This window comes from Elgaria multicarinata, chromosome 12, assembly GCF_023053635.1.
Source record: "Elgaria multicarinata webbii isolate HBS135686 ecotype San Diego chromosome 12, rElgMul1.1.pri, whole genome shotgun sequence".
Taxonomy (NCBI): Eukaryota; Metazoa; Chordata; class Lepidosauria; order Squamata; family Anguidae; genus Elgaria; species Elgaria multicarinata.
In genome coordinates this window covers 22904193-22921724 of record NC_086182.1, presented here as the reverse complement: position 1 = coordinate 22921724, position 17532 = coordinate 22904193, and the positions used below count along the sequence as shown (strand labels likewise).

Below are 17532 nucleotides of genomic sequence, written 5' to 3'. Positions count from 1 at the left end.
TGCAGCTTTCACTGTTGTAATGAAGAGGGAATTTCACCAGGTGCTGTATGCATACAAATGACACCTGCAGAAATTCCCTTTTCTATCAACTGTTAAAGATACAGGAGGTGCCCTGTCCTCCTTTCCATATGGTCACCCTACACTTACCTGAATGTAAGATCGCACTGAAGCCAGGGGCGGATGGCGAGACTGTACCATCTCAATGGCACAATGCTGCCCATGCAGGATGTATGGGGTTAATGGGCGGGGTTCTGTGTCTTTCAGATCATTTCCACATTAAGCCAGGAGAGGAAGGGGGAGGAAGCTGCAGGAAATCACGCCCCAGAGGGACAGACAGCAGTTGTGTAACCTCGCCCTCAATAGGGTTTGGCACCACCGTGTTACACAAGCAAAGAGAGAATTCACTTGGGGTGCCTCGTTGCTCGAAGAACTTCCCTGCACAGAGGCTGAGCCGCTGTGTTGGAAAAGTGCTTTCTCAAGAGGAAAAACAGGAACTAACTGTGCAATCTGTACACATCTACTCAGTAGTACGTCAGATTGGATTCAATAGGGCTTACTCCCCAGGTAAGTGGGTAATAAGCCTCAGGAGAGGCATTTCAATCCTTGAGAATGGGGAAACCACCTCCACAAAAGCTGGGAAAATGCCGAACAATTGGTGTTTAGGGAAAAGGGAGTGAGGCTAAAGGGAAAAGGAATGGATTGGGATCGCAGGAGGGCCATATTCGGTCCCCAGGGACAGAAGTTCCCCACCTCTGCCATTTGGGGTAGTGTTATTCCAAATGATTATCACTCCCCTTAAAATATTTGTTTTGTGAAAACGGTAATGGAATTCCCGCCTCTCTACCTAGATTTGTCTTCCTTGGACCTATAAATACCTACGAAGTCGAAAGACGATGACGCACATTTCAATCCACTGGTTTCGCAAGGCACTTCGCCTCCAGGATAATCCTGCCCTACTAGCAGCAATGAAGGACTGTTCAGAGGTCTACCCTATCTTTATTCTTGACCCCTGGTTCCCAAAGAATATGCGGGTCAGCGTCAACCGCTGGAGGTTTCTGGTTGAATCTCTAAGTGATCTGGATGAGAACCTCAAGAAACTGAACTCCAGGCAAGTACTGTAATTGGAGCCAGTTCTCCTAATATGGTGGGAAGGGCTGAGGGACAACTCATCCATCACTTTGGATTTCCCCCAGGGAAAAATGACATACACATGAAGATACTGCAGAAGCAGGAACTTAGTATCAATAACTAGACCGTCTGCCCGAGATCCTGGTCCTCTTTGCCTTTACTTAAGAACCTGGCCTAGTCTTTGGTGCTTTCTTGTTCTCCTTGCCTGTATCTCCATACTCAAAAGTCAGTGATGTCTCCTCAGGCTGTTTGTAGTTCGTGGTCGCCCTGCAGAGGTATTCCCCAGACTCTTTAAGAAATGGAAGGTCACACGGCTTACGTTTGAAGTAGACACGGAACCCTATGCGAGGCAGCGAGATGCTGAGGTGGTGACATTGGCAGATGAACATGGCGTCCAAGTTATTCAGAAGGTGTCCCACACTTTGTATGACACCGAAAGGTGGGTACAATGAACCTGGGTCATTTGGAAATGGATGCAGATTTGTAGTCTTCCACTAAGTGGAAGCTTTCTGCACTCTTATTGTGGAGGATTCCTGATAACCCTTTGTCTGTCTTTTTATCTTCTACAGAATAATTATTGAGAACAATGGTAGAGCACCTTTGACTTACACACGGCTGCAGACACTCTTGACTTCTCTGGGCCCCCCAAAAAAACCAGTTCCAGCTCCCAGTCTGGAAAACTTGAAGGGTGAGTATAGGATTTTCTGGGCTTCTTGGATGTTGGCAGTTGATGTTTTAGGCTTTGACAAGTACTGTGAGCTGTTTGGAGACTGTGATAGCTATGAAATTCGCATGTGATGCTTAAAGTCCTTGGGGTGGGGGAAGGATAAATATGGTTGCTAGAATTCATTTCCAGTTCTGAGTAGCACATAGGTATGAGATCTTTTCTTCCACTTCTTGACTATTCCAATGTTTAGCAAGTTCTCAGGTTCCACTAGAGAGTTAGCTATAGTTTCAACCGATAATAGGGAGCCATTTAGCTCACCATCCTCCCTCTTGAGAGTAGTTGGCAACCATCTGTCAGGGATGCTTTAGGGTGGATTCCTGCATTGAGCAGGGGGTTGGACTCGATGGCCTTGGAGGCCCCTTCCAACTCTGCTATTCTATGATTCTATGATTATGATTCTGAGAAAGATGCAAGAAATGCGGAAGACAAAGAATGGCCTGGTTGACCAGTTACAAACCACAAACAGAAGCCATGGTTTGTTGTTGACTTATGAAATTTGCTTGTTTAAACTATGGTTTGTTGTGATATCTGAACCTCAAACTGTAAGGTAACTCTGGTTTGTTTGTGTTGCTGTCTCCCCAGAAACAGAGGCACTCAGCAAGAGCAGCCTGAAAATAAAACAGCTCTGTAGGCTGTCAAAACGGGCAGGAGAGAAACAAACCAGAAATAGGGAAAACAACCCATGGTTTGTTGGTTGATCTGCAAGCCAATTCATGGCTAAAGCAAAAACAAAAAGGGAGGGTTAGCATAAAGCATGGTGTAGCATTGCTGGCAAACACAACGAAGTACAAACACACACACACACACACACACAAGATTGAGTTTGTGCTGAATGTGGGTTGATGTTGAACTGTGGGTTGTTGTGTTATGTGAACCCAGTCATGCTAATAAAGGACCCATGAAGAGAACACATGGTTTGTTGTTGGGTTGTGAACTGTGGGTTGTTTGTGGTTAACAAACCATGGTTTTTTAGCACAGCTGGGTTCACACAATGCAGCAACCCATGGTTCAACCCATACTCAGCCTTGAGTGTGAGTTGTTGTATTGTGTGAACCCAGTCATTGTTCACTAGCCTTCAGTCTCCCCCTAGCCTCCAGGAATTAGAATTCAGGGCACCATTAAGAATATGATTACAGTTCCTTACACCCCTGTTGGATGGAAGCCTCCCAACTTGGAGGGTTCTGCGTATCCAGTGCCCTGCTGGGCTGCTGCTGGCAGGGCAGGAGGAGCAACGGAAGCGATTTTGGTCTATTCCCCGCTCCCCTCCCTGTCCTCTAAGGCTGCTTTTGCAAAAGCAGCTGATGTGGTACTTTCCATAGCCAACCAGAGATCAAACAGTGGACAGGTTATCCCAGTGCTATGAAGCCAAACAGATTTTGCTATCTAATGACACTAGCAGGCAAATGAAAGTGAGCACAAAAAGGTGTGCCAAAAATGGTTAAGGTGGGATGGGGGTGGCTAGCAAAAAAAGTGAGTAGCTTCAACTCAGCCTGATTTTGAATAATTGGATGATAAAAATATGTATCTTATATTTATTGAGCCATTGGGGAATAGAGAGAGACAATTAGCCAAAGGAAACCAAAAGAAAGAGTGAGAGAGCTCATTCAATATGAACGTTTCAGCTGATAGACCACCTTGCTGACCTAGATTGCAACACACCTGTCAAAGAAGACCATGGTATGGAGTATGGCATCCCTTCTTTCGAGGAGCTGGGGCAGGATCCAACGAAGGCTGGGCCCCACCTTTACCCAGGAGGAGAATCGGAGGCACTTGCTAGGCTTGATTTATATATGAAGAGAACGGTACAGTGACTGAAATATCTATTGCTTTGCCCTAATAGATTCTGTACTTGTTATCAATCAGTGTTTGGATTGGACCAACGCTACTACTAGATCCTGCATCTGATCAACTCATACTGTTTGCCAGCCCTGGAACTTTTTATTCTCACTGATGTCATGATATAGACAACAAACCATTTTGACAAGAGCTTTGACTCTTCTGTGTTTTGCTGATTTATTGATAAGTATTTATGTGATTTCCATCCTGCCATATTGCCAAATGGCTTCAAGCTGACATACAGTTATGAAATTAAAATAGCAAAGAACCTTGTAATCCCTTGTAGACTAGTACATGTATTATGGTGTAATAGCAGATCCATGAAAGCTTGTGCCATAATAAATTTGTTAGTCTTTAGGATGTTACACGACTGGTTTTTTGTTTGTTTTTGTTTTGCTACAACAGCTTAACTCTAGAAAAAAAATAAAACAATGAACTGGAAATGCTTCCTTTTTTAAAAAAACAAAACCTAAAACCAGCAAATAAAACAATAAAATCAAGTGGTAAAGGCATAAATTAAATATCAAGCAGCAAAAAGCCTATTAAGAGAGCCTTTTATTAAAAATTATTATAGGCACAAGAGAAATGTCTGATGTCTAAAAAAAATTTTTCCCAAAAAGCAACAGGTGACCACATTTAGGGCCTCTCTCTCTCTCTCTCCCTTTTTACAGTCATGGGTATGTAACTTCAGGAAGCCTGACACATCCCCCAATTCCTTGACTCCCAGTACCACAGTGCTCAGCCCGTATGTCAAGTTTGGGTGCCTGTCTGTCCGGACATTCTGGTGGAAGCTGACTGAAATCTACCAGGGGGTAAGTTTGGAAAACTTCTCTATTCTACAACTTGCACATAAGCACAGAATATTGGCTGTGTGTTTTCATCAAGGCCGCAGCACCAATCTGTGCCATCAAAGTATAGCTTTGGAAACCTGTAGGTCACAGATGTCTGCCTCAGGCCAGTGCCGGCAAACCTTTCTCTGACATCAGATCATCATTGTTGTTATTACATTTATATACTGCCACATAGCCAAAGCTCTCTGGGTGGTTTACGTGTAAGCCAGTGCTGTCAGAGTTGCTGTGGTCAATTTTCATCGCCGCACCTGCTGTGACATTGATCAGCCGTGCAGCAAAGTTAGAAGTAGATTGTATTAAAACTATATGGACAATGACATTGATATGCTCTTAGGTAGTCTTATTTAGAAGCTGCTCATTTCAAGCATTTAAATGAGAGCTGTGCTACATGATCAGCAGAACCGTGTAATTTAGGTCTTGCTAGATTATATCACTGACTTTACTGAATGATTCTGGTGATTGTATAGGTCAAGTATACTGCAGTAAACGTGCCTTCCAAGACTCTACTCTCTGAAATAATTCCAACAATAATCTCTCTTTTTTTAATTCACTTCTCTAGAGAAAACACTCTGACCCACCGGTCTCTTTGCACGGCCAGCTTCTATGGAGGGAATTTTTCTATACAGCAGGAGCTGGGATTCCCAATTTCAACAAGATGGAGGGCAATCCAGTTTGTGTGCAAGTGGACTGGGATGATAACAAGGAGTATCTTAAAGCATGGCGTGAGGTATGTTGTCCTTTGGCAAAATTCATGATCTAGAAAGATCCCCGAACATTTGTGGGTTAGGCGATTTCCTTCCTTTCTAGCAGAGCCAAACGCATTATCCACTCCAATGCTGTGAATTATTCATAGCACCGTAGGTAAATAGAATTAGTGGCTTTGTTTCCTATAAAGTAAGTCCCTGCTACATCAGACCAAAGGCGTCTTTAGTCCATCATTCGGTTCCCAGAGTGGCCAGTTAGATAATAATAATAAGACATACACTTATGTCTATCATAAGTGTACAAGCAGGAAAAGGAAAGGAAAGGAACCTCTTGTGCAAGCACTGAGTCATTACTGACTCTTGGAGGGACGCCAGCTTTTGTTGACATTTTCTTGGCAGGCCTTATAGCGGGGTGGTTTGCCGTTGCCTTCCCCGGCCATTATTACCTTTCCCCCAGCTAACTGGGTACTCATTTTACCAACCTCGTAAGGATGGAAGGCTGAGTCGACCCAAGCCGGCTGCCTGAAACCAGCTTCCGCTGGGATCGAACTCAGGCCGTGGGGAGAGTTTCGGCTGCAGAAACTGCTGCTTTACCACTCTGTGCCACACGAGGCTGTGTACAAGCAGGACATGAGTGCAATTGCACTCCCCCATTCATGTCCTATAGCACCTGGTGTTTATTTCTTATTTTAAAATATTCCTATACCACCTGTGATGTATAACAGTTCGAGGCAGTTTACAATGTTCAAAATACAATATAACAATAAAGTGTACAGTAAAACAAGCAACATGATTTTTTTTAAAAAATATATAAGGACAGATTCTACTAAATTAGCTTTTAGCTGTGTATATTTACTGTTTTATACTGTATGCTTTTATCTGTACGCTGCCCTGAGATCTTATTGATATAGGGCGGGATATAAATGTTTTAAATAAAAATAATAAACGCTTCCGCTGCACTCCTATGGAATTATTAATGTAGTAAATTTAACTAGCCTTGTTTACATAAAAATGGTTCAAAGTTTTTAATGTTCATGGAACAGTTTTTATATGAGCGGAGTGCTATAGCTTTGTTTGATACACGTTCTTAGAATGCACTGAGAATCAGTGGTGCAGCTAGGTAATTTTAGACCTTTGACTAAAAGGTCTAAAATAGTGGTGTGTGTGTGTAGATGGCCTTCTGTATTACTTCAGTTGTGAAGCACACAATTTATATGTCTCTATCCCCACCCACCAACTGCTATTCCATGTTTCTGCATTCCTTATGTGCTAGAAAGTTTGCCAACCATGGTGGTGGGGAAATATTCCAAGCATGTGCAGTTTTGCATTTTAAGCTCACTTAAATCATATCATCATCATGACTGCAGGAGTTTGCTTTTGCTGCCCTCATCAACTGACATTTGGGGGTCCCTAGACTGCAGGGACCTGAACTTTGGCCACAAGGTCCAGTCCTAGCTGCATCACTAAGATTAAACAATTTAGTGTACTGGTGAACACATGTTTATGGTGAATGAGACTTTTATTTTCTAAGTTTCAAAGAATTTTCCTTCATAGTACCTACAAGGCTTCATTTCACTTGAACAAGTGGGGAAATTGGAAATTTAAAAACATGATCCCTGCGCTTTGTCTCCCCCTTCTTCCTAGCAGGGTCGGACAGGTTACCCCTTTATAGATGCCATCATGACGCAGCTACGCACAGAGGGCTGGATTCACCACTTAGCACGGCATGCTGTGGCTTGTTTCCTGACACGAGGAGACCTCTGGATATCCTGGGAGGAAGGGCAAAAGGTGAAGGCAGGGACAGAGGCTTCGTGAAAGTCCTCTAGAGCAAGGGGAAAGCTGAATGAACCGTCACGTCAATGGAGAGCAAGGCTGTTTAACCTCTTTCAGCCCCAGAGCCGGACTCCATTTTGGAAAAGCTCTCGGGAGCTGTATTCCAGGGGTGGGTGAGACCTAAGGCAAGCGCTGCATATTTTGACGTAAAGTTCTTCTTGCCAGAAACTAAGCTGTAGGAAAAGCACCTCAGTGTTTTAGAATAGGGGGAAAACTGCCCAATGATCAGTGGCTGAGGCAGGGGACATAGCAATCTGGGAACCCGGGAGAATCAGGATAGGATCCCAGGCAGGCAGGATGTGGGGGCCCAGTCCTGAGGTTCTACACCTCTGAGGTAGAGCAAGTGGTAGTCACTTTCTATGCACCCGAACATAGATTCCACTGCAAAATTGGGATGAATTAAGAGTTCTCCCCTCACCCTATTCCAAGCTGTTATTAGTGCAGTAGGTTGCCGTCTGTCATGTCTAGCCCTGCTCCCCCTGGGTTGGAAGAAGGTGTTTCAGGTGATCAATCAGACTCTGAAGTAGAGGAGTCGGCGCCAGAAACATGCCAGCCTGTACCAATGGGGGAGACAGCTCTCACGAACTCTTCACCAGCTGGGAGTGAACCCATTCCAGAGCTTATCTCATCAAGGGCAAATAATACACAGTCAGTGGGAAGCCAACATTCTTCCGAGGGAGAGGGCGCGGAGAGGCTAGCCGATCCTAGAGTACGCCGCAGACTAAAATGGGCAGAGCTAAAAGAAGGCAAGAGAAAATCAGCTCAGCTCACGTCCTGTCAGAAGCTGCCTTCAGAACTAGTCTCTCTGAAGTTAACCTGTCTTGGGAAAAAGCTTTCCATTCTTCTTGAAAGGACAATCGTCTCACTTAGTTTGCATAGTTTTGCCTAGGGGAAAGTCCCTAGAGATTAGACTTTGCTTTACAGGCTTCATCATATCCACATAGTATCATGCACGACAGAAGTTTGGGGTGAAGCTGATCTCTGCTTTGCCACCCTTGCTTTCTTCCTGTGTACCAGTTGATCTTTTTTGCTCACTTTCCTTGCTCATCCTGAAAGGAGTGTGAGACTGTCCTTCCTTCTAGGAAGGGGCTAGATGCTCAGGATGAGGTATCTCATTCCACTTGCAACACAGCCAAAGCCTGGAGTTAGAAGGCGCTGTAGAGTAGTCTTCCCCAGTCTAGCCCCTTCTCTTGATGTTGAAGGCTACAACTCCCATCAGCCAAAGCTAGCATCAATAGTCACGGATGATGGGAGTTGTAGTCTAAAAAATCTGGAGGGAGCCAGGCTTAGGAGAGCTGCTATAGAATCTGAAGCATGGGAAATATGTCTATTGATTTGGGCCTCTCCATCCTTCCCAAAAGACATTAGTTTTCCAAACTACTCCATTTCAGGTCTTTGAAGAATTGCTGCTTGATGCTGATTGGTCCTTAAATGCTGGTAACTGGCAGTGGCTTTCTGCAAGTGCCTTTTTCCACCAGTTCTTCCGTGTCTACTCACCAGTGGCCTTTGGCAAGAAGACTGACAAAAATGGAGAATATATAAAGTAAGTATAATAATAGGTTGAGCATCATTGGCCCTTAGGGATGTAAAATCTGCCCAAATGTGATCACAGCTAAGCAAGAAGGTGATTAAAGGAACACGAAATGAGAGTGGTGATGGGGAGGAAACCTCTCTGTCTTTATGCAAGGGGCATATGATCAGGAACAATTGGGTCCAGGATTGGGGGAAGGGGGAAATGGAAGAAAACAGATGCTCTATTGAGCTATAGGGTAATTATTACCCTGAGGATCAGATCTATTCTCCAATGCAGATGCTATTCAGCGGAATATCAGTTCGATCTTATACAGACTTTGGTTTTCCTAAGTCCATTGATTTAATGTCTCAATTCTATGCAGATGGTCAAGGCGACATTTCAGTCTGTGCTATTTGCCATATGCTTCTTGCTTTACCTTTACAATCCACACAGAAAGTACCTGCCCTTCCTCCAAAAGTTTCCAAGTGACTACATTTATGAGCCTTGGAAGGCGCCACGCAGCATGCAGGAACGTGCCGGGTGCATCATTGGCAAAGACTACCCCAAGCCCATTGTTGTGCACGAAGAGGCCCGCAAGAGGAATCTTGAACGGATGAAGGCCGCATATGCACGACGGTCACCAGACGTAGCTGCCCAAGCACAGGATAAAACCAGTAAGGAAGGTAAGTGGCATCCTTCAGAACAGAACACTCTTATGACTTCAGATGCTTTGCAACTCAGGTCCAAAATGAAAAATTGTTGGACCTGGGATGAGGTATGACAACGTAGAACAGCTCAGCCTTCCTGCAGAGCACCATCAAATAGTAATCACATAACCCATCTTTTCAGGATACCGTTTTACAGACTGAGAGAGTTGGCGTAGTTCTCTTCTCCCTGACCCCCTCCCCCCACAATTAAAATTAATTGGAGGGTAAATTAACTGCATCCAATCCAGAAAAGTAGCACAACATACCTTATTTATTTATTGCATTTATATACCGCCCCATAGCCGAAGCTCTCTGGGTGGTTTACAAATATCGGCCCCTGAAAGACAACAAGTGGGAGATGGAAAGGGCAGAGCAGTGAATCATGCAGAGACATAGCAGCAGCCTCCAGTGTAGCTGGGTTTTTGGCGTTCATAGGCCATTTATGTAAATACTTGTTTTTAACGAAAACAGCTCCTGTGTGTTCAGAGGTCTTGAACGGCACAGTGGGGTGCCATTGTTCAGGTTGGGCATTAGTGAGTGCTGGGTGTCCACTCTTTCCAGTAAGTAGAGGTAGGCTTTCGTAGAATGTGAGGGCATTTTAAGATCTTGAAGTGTTATTGTGAGCCTATCAAGTTAAGTGCTAGAGGTAGATTTGCAAGATCCTTGATTCTACCCTTCACCCCCAGTCCTGAACTCCCTGGCTGATTTAAGGAAAGCATGTCCAAACCATAGCATCAGTTACTTTGTAGAATGAAAAATAACTCAAGGCTATTTATATGCCATTCGGTATCTTTAGAAGCACTACAAATGTCACGAACGTTGCAGCTCTGGCTATCGTTCTCTTTTAGGTGCTAACCAGAAGCGACCCATGGCTTCCTCAAAAGCTGAAGTTCAGACAAAGAAAGTGAAGACAAAAAGAAGCTGAAAGTGGAACATGGTCTAGCCTAAGGGTGCACAACTGTTTGGTCTTGAGGGCTGTGCTGGGCATCTCCTGGTCTGGACATGTGTGCTCACACACACATCTCTTTCACTCACTCACACACACACCCCATTCAAATCCAACTCCTGCCCAACAGCATTTCAGACTTCGATTAGATAAAACATTCCCTTCCGTTTGCATGTTTCTGTTTTATGGCTGCATAGAAAAGTCTGGACTATGTGAAGTTTGAGGCTCAAAACAAGGGCAGAGATTCTGCTCCCCACCAACTCCTCTTCTGCCTTTCTGTGTCCTCTGCCAACTCATTTCATACAATGCAGCTGCAAATTAAAAATGACATATAAAAACAGCAAATAAGCCAGACTGATTTCTGGTTTAACACAAGTATGGAAATTCAGTCCTTCTACTTCAAGATACGTTTCTGAAGTAACTTCAGCCACGGGAAAATCTTCCATTAATTCCCAAGTGCATCAGTTGCCAGTCCAGTGAGACAGCATCTCTTGTATAGTTTTAACAGTATCAAAATATTAGGAATAGTAGAAGGTCATATCTTCATTATAGCGACTCCAATATCAAAAGGAACAGCAAGGCCACACCAGATTTTTTTCCTTTTTGAAAAAAAAACTGTCTGTGCATCTTTCTGCACTGAAACATATGTGCCATTGCTTTTAAGGCAGTTTCCATTTAAGCAAAGTTGATGTGTCATTACAATGAGGTTTCAATTATGAGGAGGTTTGACCAATCACTGGAAATTTTCTCTCTGCAGTGTGAATCCAAATTCCTCATCTTCACACCACATCAGATAAATCTAGAACTGCAACTTCCCGGTTTTAATCAGTGATGAAGCCAGCAGCAATGTGAAAGAGGGGGCAGCATCTTCCCCCTACAAAGGAATAAACCATAAATCATTATATAAAATTTAACTGCTCACACCTTGGCCCTTTGGCACCTTCTTGCCAAGGAACTGAGAGTCTCTGCAATGTAAATAAAACCCTTAGCTCACATAACAAGAAGAAAGAACAAGGGGACAGGAGCAGGCAGAAGAAACATCATGGCCTGCTCCTGTTGGACTCTCTCTCTCTCTCCTCCCTCCTTGACTCCTTTTCCTTGTGTGTCATGTCTTTATTAGACTGTAAGCCTTAGGGCAGGGACTGTCTTTTTTGCTAAGTGTAAGCCGCTCGGAGAGCCTTTCTTGGCTGAGGAGCGGGGTATAAATATGATAAATAAAAAATAAATAAATAAGAGAAAGTGTTGCTTACACTAGTGCCAAGTTACACAACTTCACACACTTTGTACCATGATATTTATGTTCAAACTGAAATACGTCTTAATTTTATGAAGCTGCATTAAGTAATTGTAGTTTCTGACTTAACATCACAGAAATGGACACAGACAAAAGTTTAAATTGTGCCGATACTCTTTTACTGCATCAGCATGAAGACTATTCAAGACACTTGTTCCACTCCAGTCACTGATGCTGGATATCAAGATTTCAGAATCAAACTCTGCAGGGGAAAGTATTCTTTATAGTGCAGATCAGCTCTGGGGAAGTACAGTGATGGTGCTCCTTCCTTGGGCCCTCAAACCCTACAGCTATGGTGCCTTTGGAATATCACAGGATTCCAAACTGGCCAACCCAAAATGCTGAATGGGAATATGGTTGTTAACCTGGGGAAAAAGAGAGGGGAGAACAAAGAGTTGGGACTCACCATCAGGATGGATTCCCAGCACTCAAATGTGTTTAGATGATATTCCTTTCTAGATCCTTCTTCCCTCTGATGACCCTATTGAAGGAGAATCTCTCAAGGTCGATGGCCTGGTATTTATCATCCAGGATGATCTCAGCTAAGGCTTGGCCCACAGCTGGTGCCTGCTGCAATCCATGCCCACTGAAGCCTGTGGCAAAGTAGAGGTTTTCCACCAGTGGGTGCAGGCCAATCACAGGACTCTGGTCAAAAGTGTTGTAGTCATAATAACCGGCCCAAGCACTCTTCACCTGTCAGAAGTAAAAATGGAATACCTGTTAATCACGTAACATAGCCAGGAAACTGTCACAGACAAGACTGACAAAGGACCTTGCAGATAAACTTAAAGGGACCAAGGGAAAAAGAAGAGACAGGACTACCTTCCTAAATCTATCAGTGGGCCAGGCCAATTCAGTCCATGTGATATAAATACGGTATTCTGGTTAGGAATTGAATCCTAGCCAGCTACTTCTAGCTGAACAGGTTTGGACAGGAGGGATAAAGGGCTGTGTCTTGTACTCAGGAGGGGAGGAACCAGGATTGAGAAGCCTTCAACAGGGAAAGATCTAAGGCTAGGATTCTGTGATCTGGTGGATCCACAAGAATTGCAGAATTCAATATCCTAAGAAACTGAGCTTTAGTTTATGTGGCGGATGGGCTGCAATTGTGGTGCATAACCAAATGATTTTACTCATTGCATTCCCCTAGTACAAAATTATATACATGTTTTGCAGAAGTGTCATTAACAAACACCAGAAAGCCAGTCTTCTTCACCAGACAGCTCATGCTCTGTTGTACTAGGCATATTGGCTCTTCATTCAACTCACCCTACCCAAGGGAGGAGTAAGTTGAAACACTGGTGTCGCATAGCTTGTGGAGACTGGATGCACTGACAGAGGGCCAGGAGTCTGTTCTTGCCCAATTATAAAAGTCACCCATGCAAATATTCCAAGTTAAGCTCTCCAAGTTGAAAACAGAGAAACAAAGGCAATGAGAGGCTTGAAGGTTAACGTTGCAGATGTAATGCTAACCATGGTTAACTCAAAATGGAAAGAGACGGTGGTTAGGAATGGTGCACACGACATACTAAGCCATAATGTTTAGCTCAAAGTGTTTAACGACTGTGGCTTAGCATGTCGTCTGAACAGGATCAATGCAGCTATTCAAGATATGTGGTGGAGCCTGCAGGGTGTTTCTGATCACTTAAACGTGATTGGGCAGTGGTAGGCCGGAAGTGTGACTTAAAAGGAAGTTTAAGAGCAGGAGTTAATTCTTCAACCTCTTCCATCAGATAGTCAATTTTACCTTAAGGGATTCGAAGTTTGGCACTCGGTGGGCCAGCTTGGGCCAGACCTTCTCCAGGAAGAACTCATGATCCACTTCCAGGTCCTGGATATCTGGCTCTTCCTCCTGAGAAAAGAATACAGACACCAGACACACTGTAACCAGAACAAATAATGCACCCCTGGTTGTAGGCTGTACCAGAGAAAGCTGCCCGTCTGAGGACGGCAGCAGTTGAAAGCCTTGTTTGCACCTTCAATCTCCTAAAAAAGGGGGATGCTTAAAGGCAGGTTCTTCCAAGAAGATTGAGAGCAAGTGGGAGACAACAGCCAAGTCCAAATTTGCAGCCTGAAGCTCAAATGGGCTTTGGAAATACTTAAAATGCTGTTCCAGGCTGCTCAACAGTCATCGTTGTTGTTGTTATTATTATTATATTTATTTGTGTCCCGCCTTTTGCCCAATACTGGGCTTCAAGGCGGCCTTACAAAATTTAAAACATATACATTTTAAACCTAGGAAAAGAAATGTACATTTTTTTTAAAAAAAATTACAATATTAAAACATTAAATGTTTAAAATACCTGACAATTTTACAAGTCCTTAACACAGATGGAGGACCAGATTATTCTCCAAGGACCTGCTCGAACAAACAAGTTTTTGCCTGCTTCTGAAAGCACATCAAGGAGGGACCCAGTCTAGCTTCTCCGGGAACAGAGTTCCAAAACACTAGAGCAGCCACCGAGAAGGCCCTCTCCCATGTTCCCACCAAGTGCGCCTGTGAAGATGGTGGGACTGAAAGAAGGGCTTCTCCAGAAGATCTGAAAGCACGGCAGGCTCATAAGGGAGAATACGGTATTTCAGATAACCTGGACCCGAGCTGTATAGTATGGTACAGTTAGACTGTTGGATTAAAGATGCTTCCAGGTGGAAGACTCCCAGCACTAACAATCAAAAGGGATTTTAGAGTTATTTTGTCTTAGCGGACTTTTTCTGCTAAGAAAAAAAATGGAAACAGCAGCAGGAAAACATAGAAGGGCCACGAAGGGCTATAAAACTGTGTGAATGAAGCAGTGTGATTTCACAATAAAAGCCTTGTCTGGAAGCACCCTTAGACCAAGGCAACCTTGGCTCAAATCCCTGCTCAGTCACAACATTTATTGGGTGGAATTGGGTCATTCACTCAAAGCCTGGCACTCTTCAAACGTGTGAGCGCAAAAAGGGTAAGGGGAGGACACATAGGCTCTCTTTGGAGGAAAAAGAGAGATACAGTTCGAGAGAAGTTTAAGTGTTTATAAATAAACAAACAATAAAAACATAAACACGCGACTTTGCAATGGAGGTGTTCTTAAAGGGCCACGTCTCTACAAGACAGCAAAAGAATGCATCAAGAATGCATCCCTAGTTCACCTGTCTAGGGGGCTGGTGCAACTGCTGTAGTTTCCGGTGGGTCAGCTCCCAAAGAAACTATGGTAAACTCACTTCTGTAGGGCTTAAGCCTCCAAGGTAGTTGCCACCCAAGCCTTCCCTCCGGAAGTAAGCTCCTGTGGTATCGATTAACATGGGACATTCCAAGCCAGGCCCATCAGGACTGTGCCAAACATAGACGTACCTGGAGGTGAAGAGACCAAAAGAGATATGCTCCAGCATTTAATATCCAAGTACTAGAGTCACCTAAAATCCAGGAGGAAAGCCAAGACGGAAAGCCAAGGCAAGAGTCTGACCACAACACATGACCTTGGTTCTTGTCTTGGGTCTTAAAGTTCTTATGAATATACGAAGCCTTTGACCCACCTAGCCTAATACATTCCAGCCCAATTAGCAGCAGCTCTCTCACGTCTTGGACAGAAGTCCCTCTCTCGACGCTTCAAGCTGAGATCCTTTCCAGTGGAGATGCCAGGGACTTAACCTGAGGCATTTAGCATACAAGCCACCTTCTCTTATCGAGGCATAGGCCCCCTCCTCCTTATGCAGGGCTTCACAAAAAGGTGGGTTTTGAGGTGCAATCTGGAGGAGGACAGAGGTGGCATAAGCAAGCGCTCTGGAAATGAATTGTAGGCAAGTGACCAATTCAGTCATTCATGTTTTACTAGCAAAGTTTAACGAAGCACTAGCAGAAGGTGCCTAGCTATTTAGAAGAGTAAGGAGCGTAGGTTCATCATGTGTAGCAACACAGTGCAATGGAAACGCCAGCCTTTCTCTATAAACTGAATTATGTGTGTGCACTCCCCATCCTCAATCTAAGCATCACAGAATAGGTCTACCTCTTGAGGCGGCAGAGGCCTACAACGCAGTGCAAGTACTGGGATTTAACCACACCTTTTCTTGGGTTCCACTGGTAACTTGATCCCCGATACCGAGTCTGGTGGCCCAATCCCAATGCCAGCCATTTCTGCCACTTTGCTCGACCAGGCTCCTGCTGCATTCACCACTATGGCACAGTCTATGGTGGTATACTCAGTACTGTCAGGTATCTGAACCTAGAGGGAAGAGCTGGTCACTTTTTCATTAGGCAAAGAGCCCACTAGTACACTGAGGAAGTCTAACTAAACGTCAATAGGAAAGCAAAAGCAAGAGGGGGGGCAAGGGAGACCACATGAGACTCCCCCAACATTTGCTGCACCACGGAAGTGGCAGGTAACACCACAATCCACTTTTCTTTGCCTCTTACAAACGAAGGGTGGGATTGCTGCTTTCTCCCTGGCATCTCTTGCTCACCTCCGTGCTCTTTTTGAAGTCACACCCTAGCCGGGCAAGCCACTTGCCAAAAAACACTGTCGGAAACCATGAAGTCGGAGTGAACCTTCAGTGTGCATGTGCGACAGTCTTAAACTGAGTTAATATTGGTGCTGCCCCACATCAAGGGCGTGGTCATGTTTGGGGGGGCAACCGTGGTGCAAATACACACTACAGAGCACTAACAGTGACCTGCAGTACATATGCAGTACCTTGAGATGACTTTGCCTCTAATCTACTGGAGGCAGGCAGCGAAGGAGAGATAAGCTTTGAGCGACACCCAAATCTTTCTTATGGGCCCCTTCCGCTGCTCTTTACAAAGCTGGCCCTTTCACATTTGATGTTGCACCTGAAATGGTAATGCTGCCACCTAGGCATTTTTTAATGCTCTCACTCACCTATACAGGACTTTGCAAGCATCTCATAAGCTTTGACAGGATCCCAAGTGAGGCGTGTCACAAAGCTTCACCGTGGAACCTGCCACTCAACACCATTAAAGCCTCCATTAAAGTAGCCTTAAAAAGGTAACTTACGGTAACTTTCTTAATACGGGAAAAATTAAGTAGCTCCCCATCGGTTGTCATATATTCTTTGCAAGATGAAGTAAAAGCTGGGAGGAGAGACGGAGAAACATTTAGAAGCAGCTGCAGTTAGCTCAATCTTGAAATTTTAAAGGCTTGGGGGAGAGGGAGGCCCCAGGTCAATTTAAGATAAAATATTTATTTAAAACATGTTTAAACTGTTCTTTAGATTTCAGGGTGAAAGTATATTAAAAAATTACAAATGCACGTGTGTATACACACACACACACACACACACACACACACACACACACCAGATAAGACTTTAAAGCAGGTTGAAATAAATCAGTAAAATCTATCAAAATGCCTGGAGAAATAAAAATGATTTTGCGTGGCGCCTAAATGACAAGCAGCGCTGCACCAGACAAATCTCTTTGGAGAAGTTAGACCTTCTCCCGTACAATCCACCCCACACACTCAGGTCCTCTGGGAAGAATCTACTTCAGTCAGCAAAGACTAGGCGGACAACCGTTACCCAGAGGACCTTCTCTTCTGCTGATCCTAGACTGAGGAATAGCCTGCTCGTCAGCTTGACAGTCTTTTAGCATTCAAGAAAGCTATCAAGACTGATCTCTTCTGGCAGGCCTATCCAGTAGAACTTTAGGATACTTTTAGTATTTATTTATTTCTTTATTTATTACATTTTTATACCGCCCAATAGCCGAAGCTCTCTGGGCAGTTCACAAAAATTAAAACCATCATCATAGTATGCTTTTAGGATGTTTTTAATCAGTATTTTATTAATTTTAAGCTTGCCGTTGTTCCCTGCCTCGATCCAATCAGTGAGGCGGGTAAGAAATGTATTATTATTATTATTATTATTATTGTGTAACTGGAGTGCCACTGCTGAGAAAGCCCTCTCCCTTGTAGCAGATCTTTGAACCTTTGATGTAAGAGGTACATGGAGAAGGGCCTCGGAAGATTGTAAAACAAGGGGCAGAGTGATATGCATGCATT

At 44.1% G+C, this 17532-nt stretch overlaps 2 protein-coding genes across 5 annotated transcripts in view; one reads left to right on the top strand and one right to left on the bottom strand.

Moving 5' to 3' along the window:
- The first annotated feature begins 788 nt into the window (after window positions 1–788).
- On the top strand, window positions 789–10235 carry LOC134407501 (cryptochrome-1-like). Of its 3 annotated transcripts, XM_063139329.1 has the most exons (10): window positions 791–1108; window positions 1373–1567; window positions 1698–1816; window positions 3503–3657; window positions 4363–4503; window positions 5102–5269; window positions 6894–7034; window positions 8471–8622; window positions 9046–9275; window positions 10148–10235. In XM_063139329.1, exons 1-10 carry the CDS (start codon window positions 894–896, stop codon window positions 10222–10224), a joined length of 1593 nt encoding a protein of 530 aa, XP_062995399.1. In that variant the 5' UTR covers window positions 791–893; the 3' UTR covers window positions 10225–10235. The 3 variants fall into 3 exon arrangements, with proteins under 3 accessions (XP_062995401.1, XP_062995400.1, XP_062995399.1); XM_063139330.1 differs by lacking the exon at window positions 5102–5269 and having other exon boundaries at window positions 790–1108; XM_063139331.1 differs by lacking the exons at window positions 4363–4503; window positions 5102–5269 and having other exon boundaries at window positions 789–1108.
- FOXRED1 (FAD dependent oxidoreductase domain containing 1) overlaps window positions 9553–17532 on the bottom strand; it is a 20556-nt gene continuing 12576 nt past the window's right edge. For both annotated transcript variants that reach the window (XM_063139332.1, XM_063139333.1), the window contains exons 7-12: window positions 16528–16604; window positions 15578–15738; window positions 14741–14870; window positions 13287–13391; window positions 11946–12232; window positions 9553–11119 (exon numbers count right to left, since the gene is read on the bottom strand). In XM_063139332.1, the coding sequence (XP_062995402.1) occupies window positions 11978–12232; window positions 13287–13391; window positions 14741–14870; window positions 15578–15738; window positions 16528–16604 (728 nt within the window). In that variant the 3' untranslated portion in view covers window positions 9553–11119; window positions 11946–11977. The remainder of the gene's footprint in view (window positions 11120–11945; window positions 12233–13286; window positions 13392–14740; window positions 14871–15577; window positions 15739–16527; window positions 16605–17532) is intronic.

Coding starts and splice junctions, on each gene's coding strand:
- LOC134407501 (XM_063139329.1), top strand. CDS start 894: ATGACGCACATTTCAATCCACTGGTTTCGCAAGGCACTTCGCCTCCAG. Junction 1,568..1,697: donor ACTTTGTATGACACCGAAAG/GTGGGTACAATG, acceptor TATCTTCTACAG/AATAATTATTGAGAACAATG. Junction 5,270..6,893: donor ATCTTAAAGCATGGCGTGAG/GTATGTTGTCCT, acceptor TCTTCCTAGCAG/GGTCGGACAGGTTACCCCTT.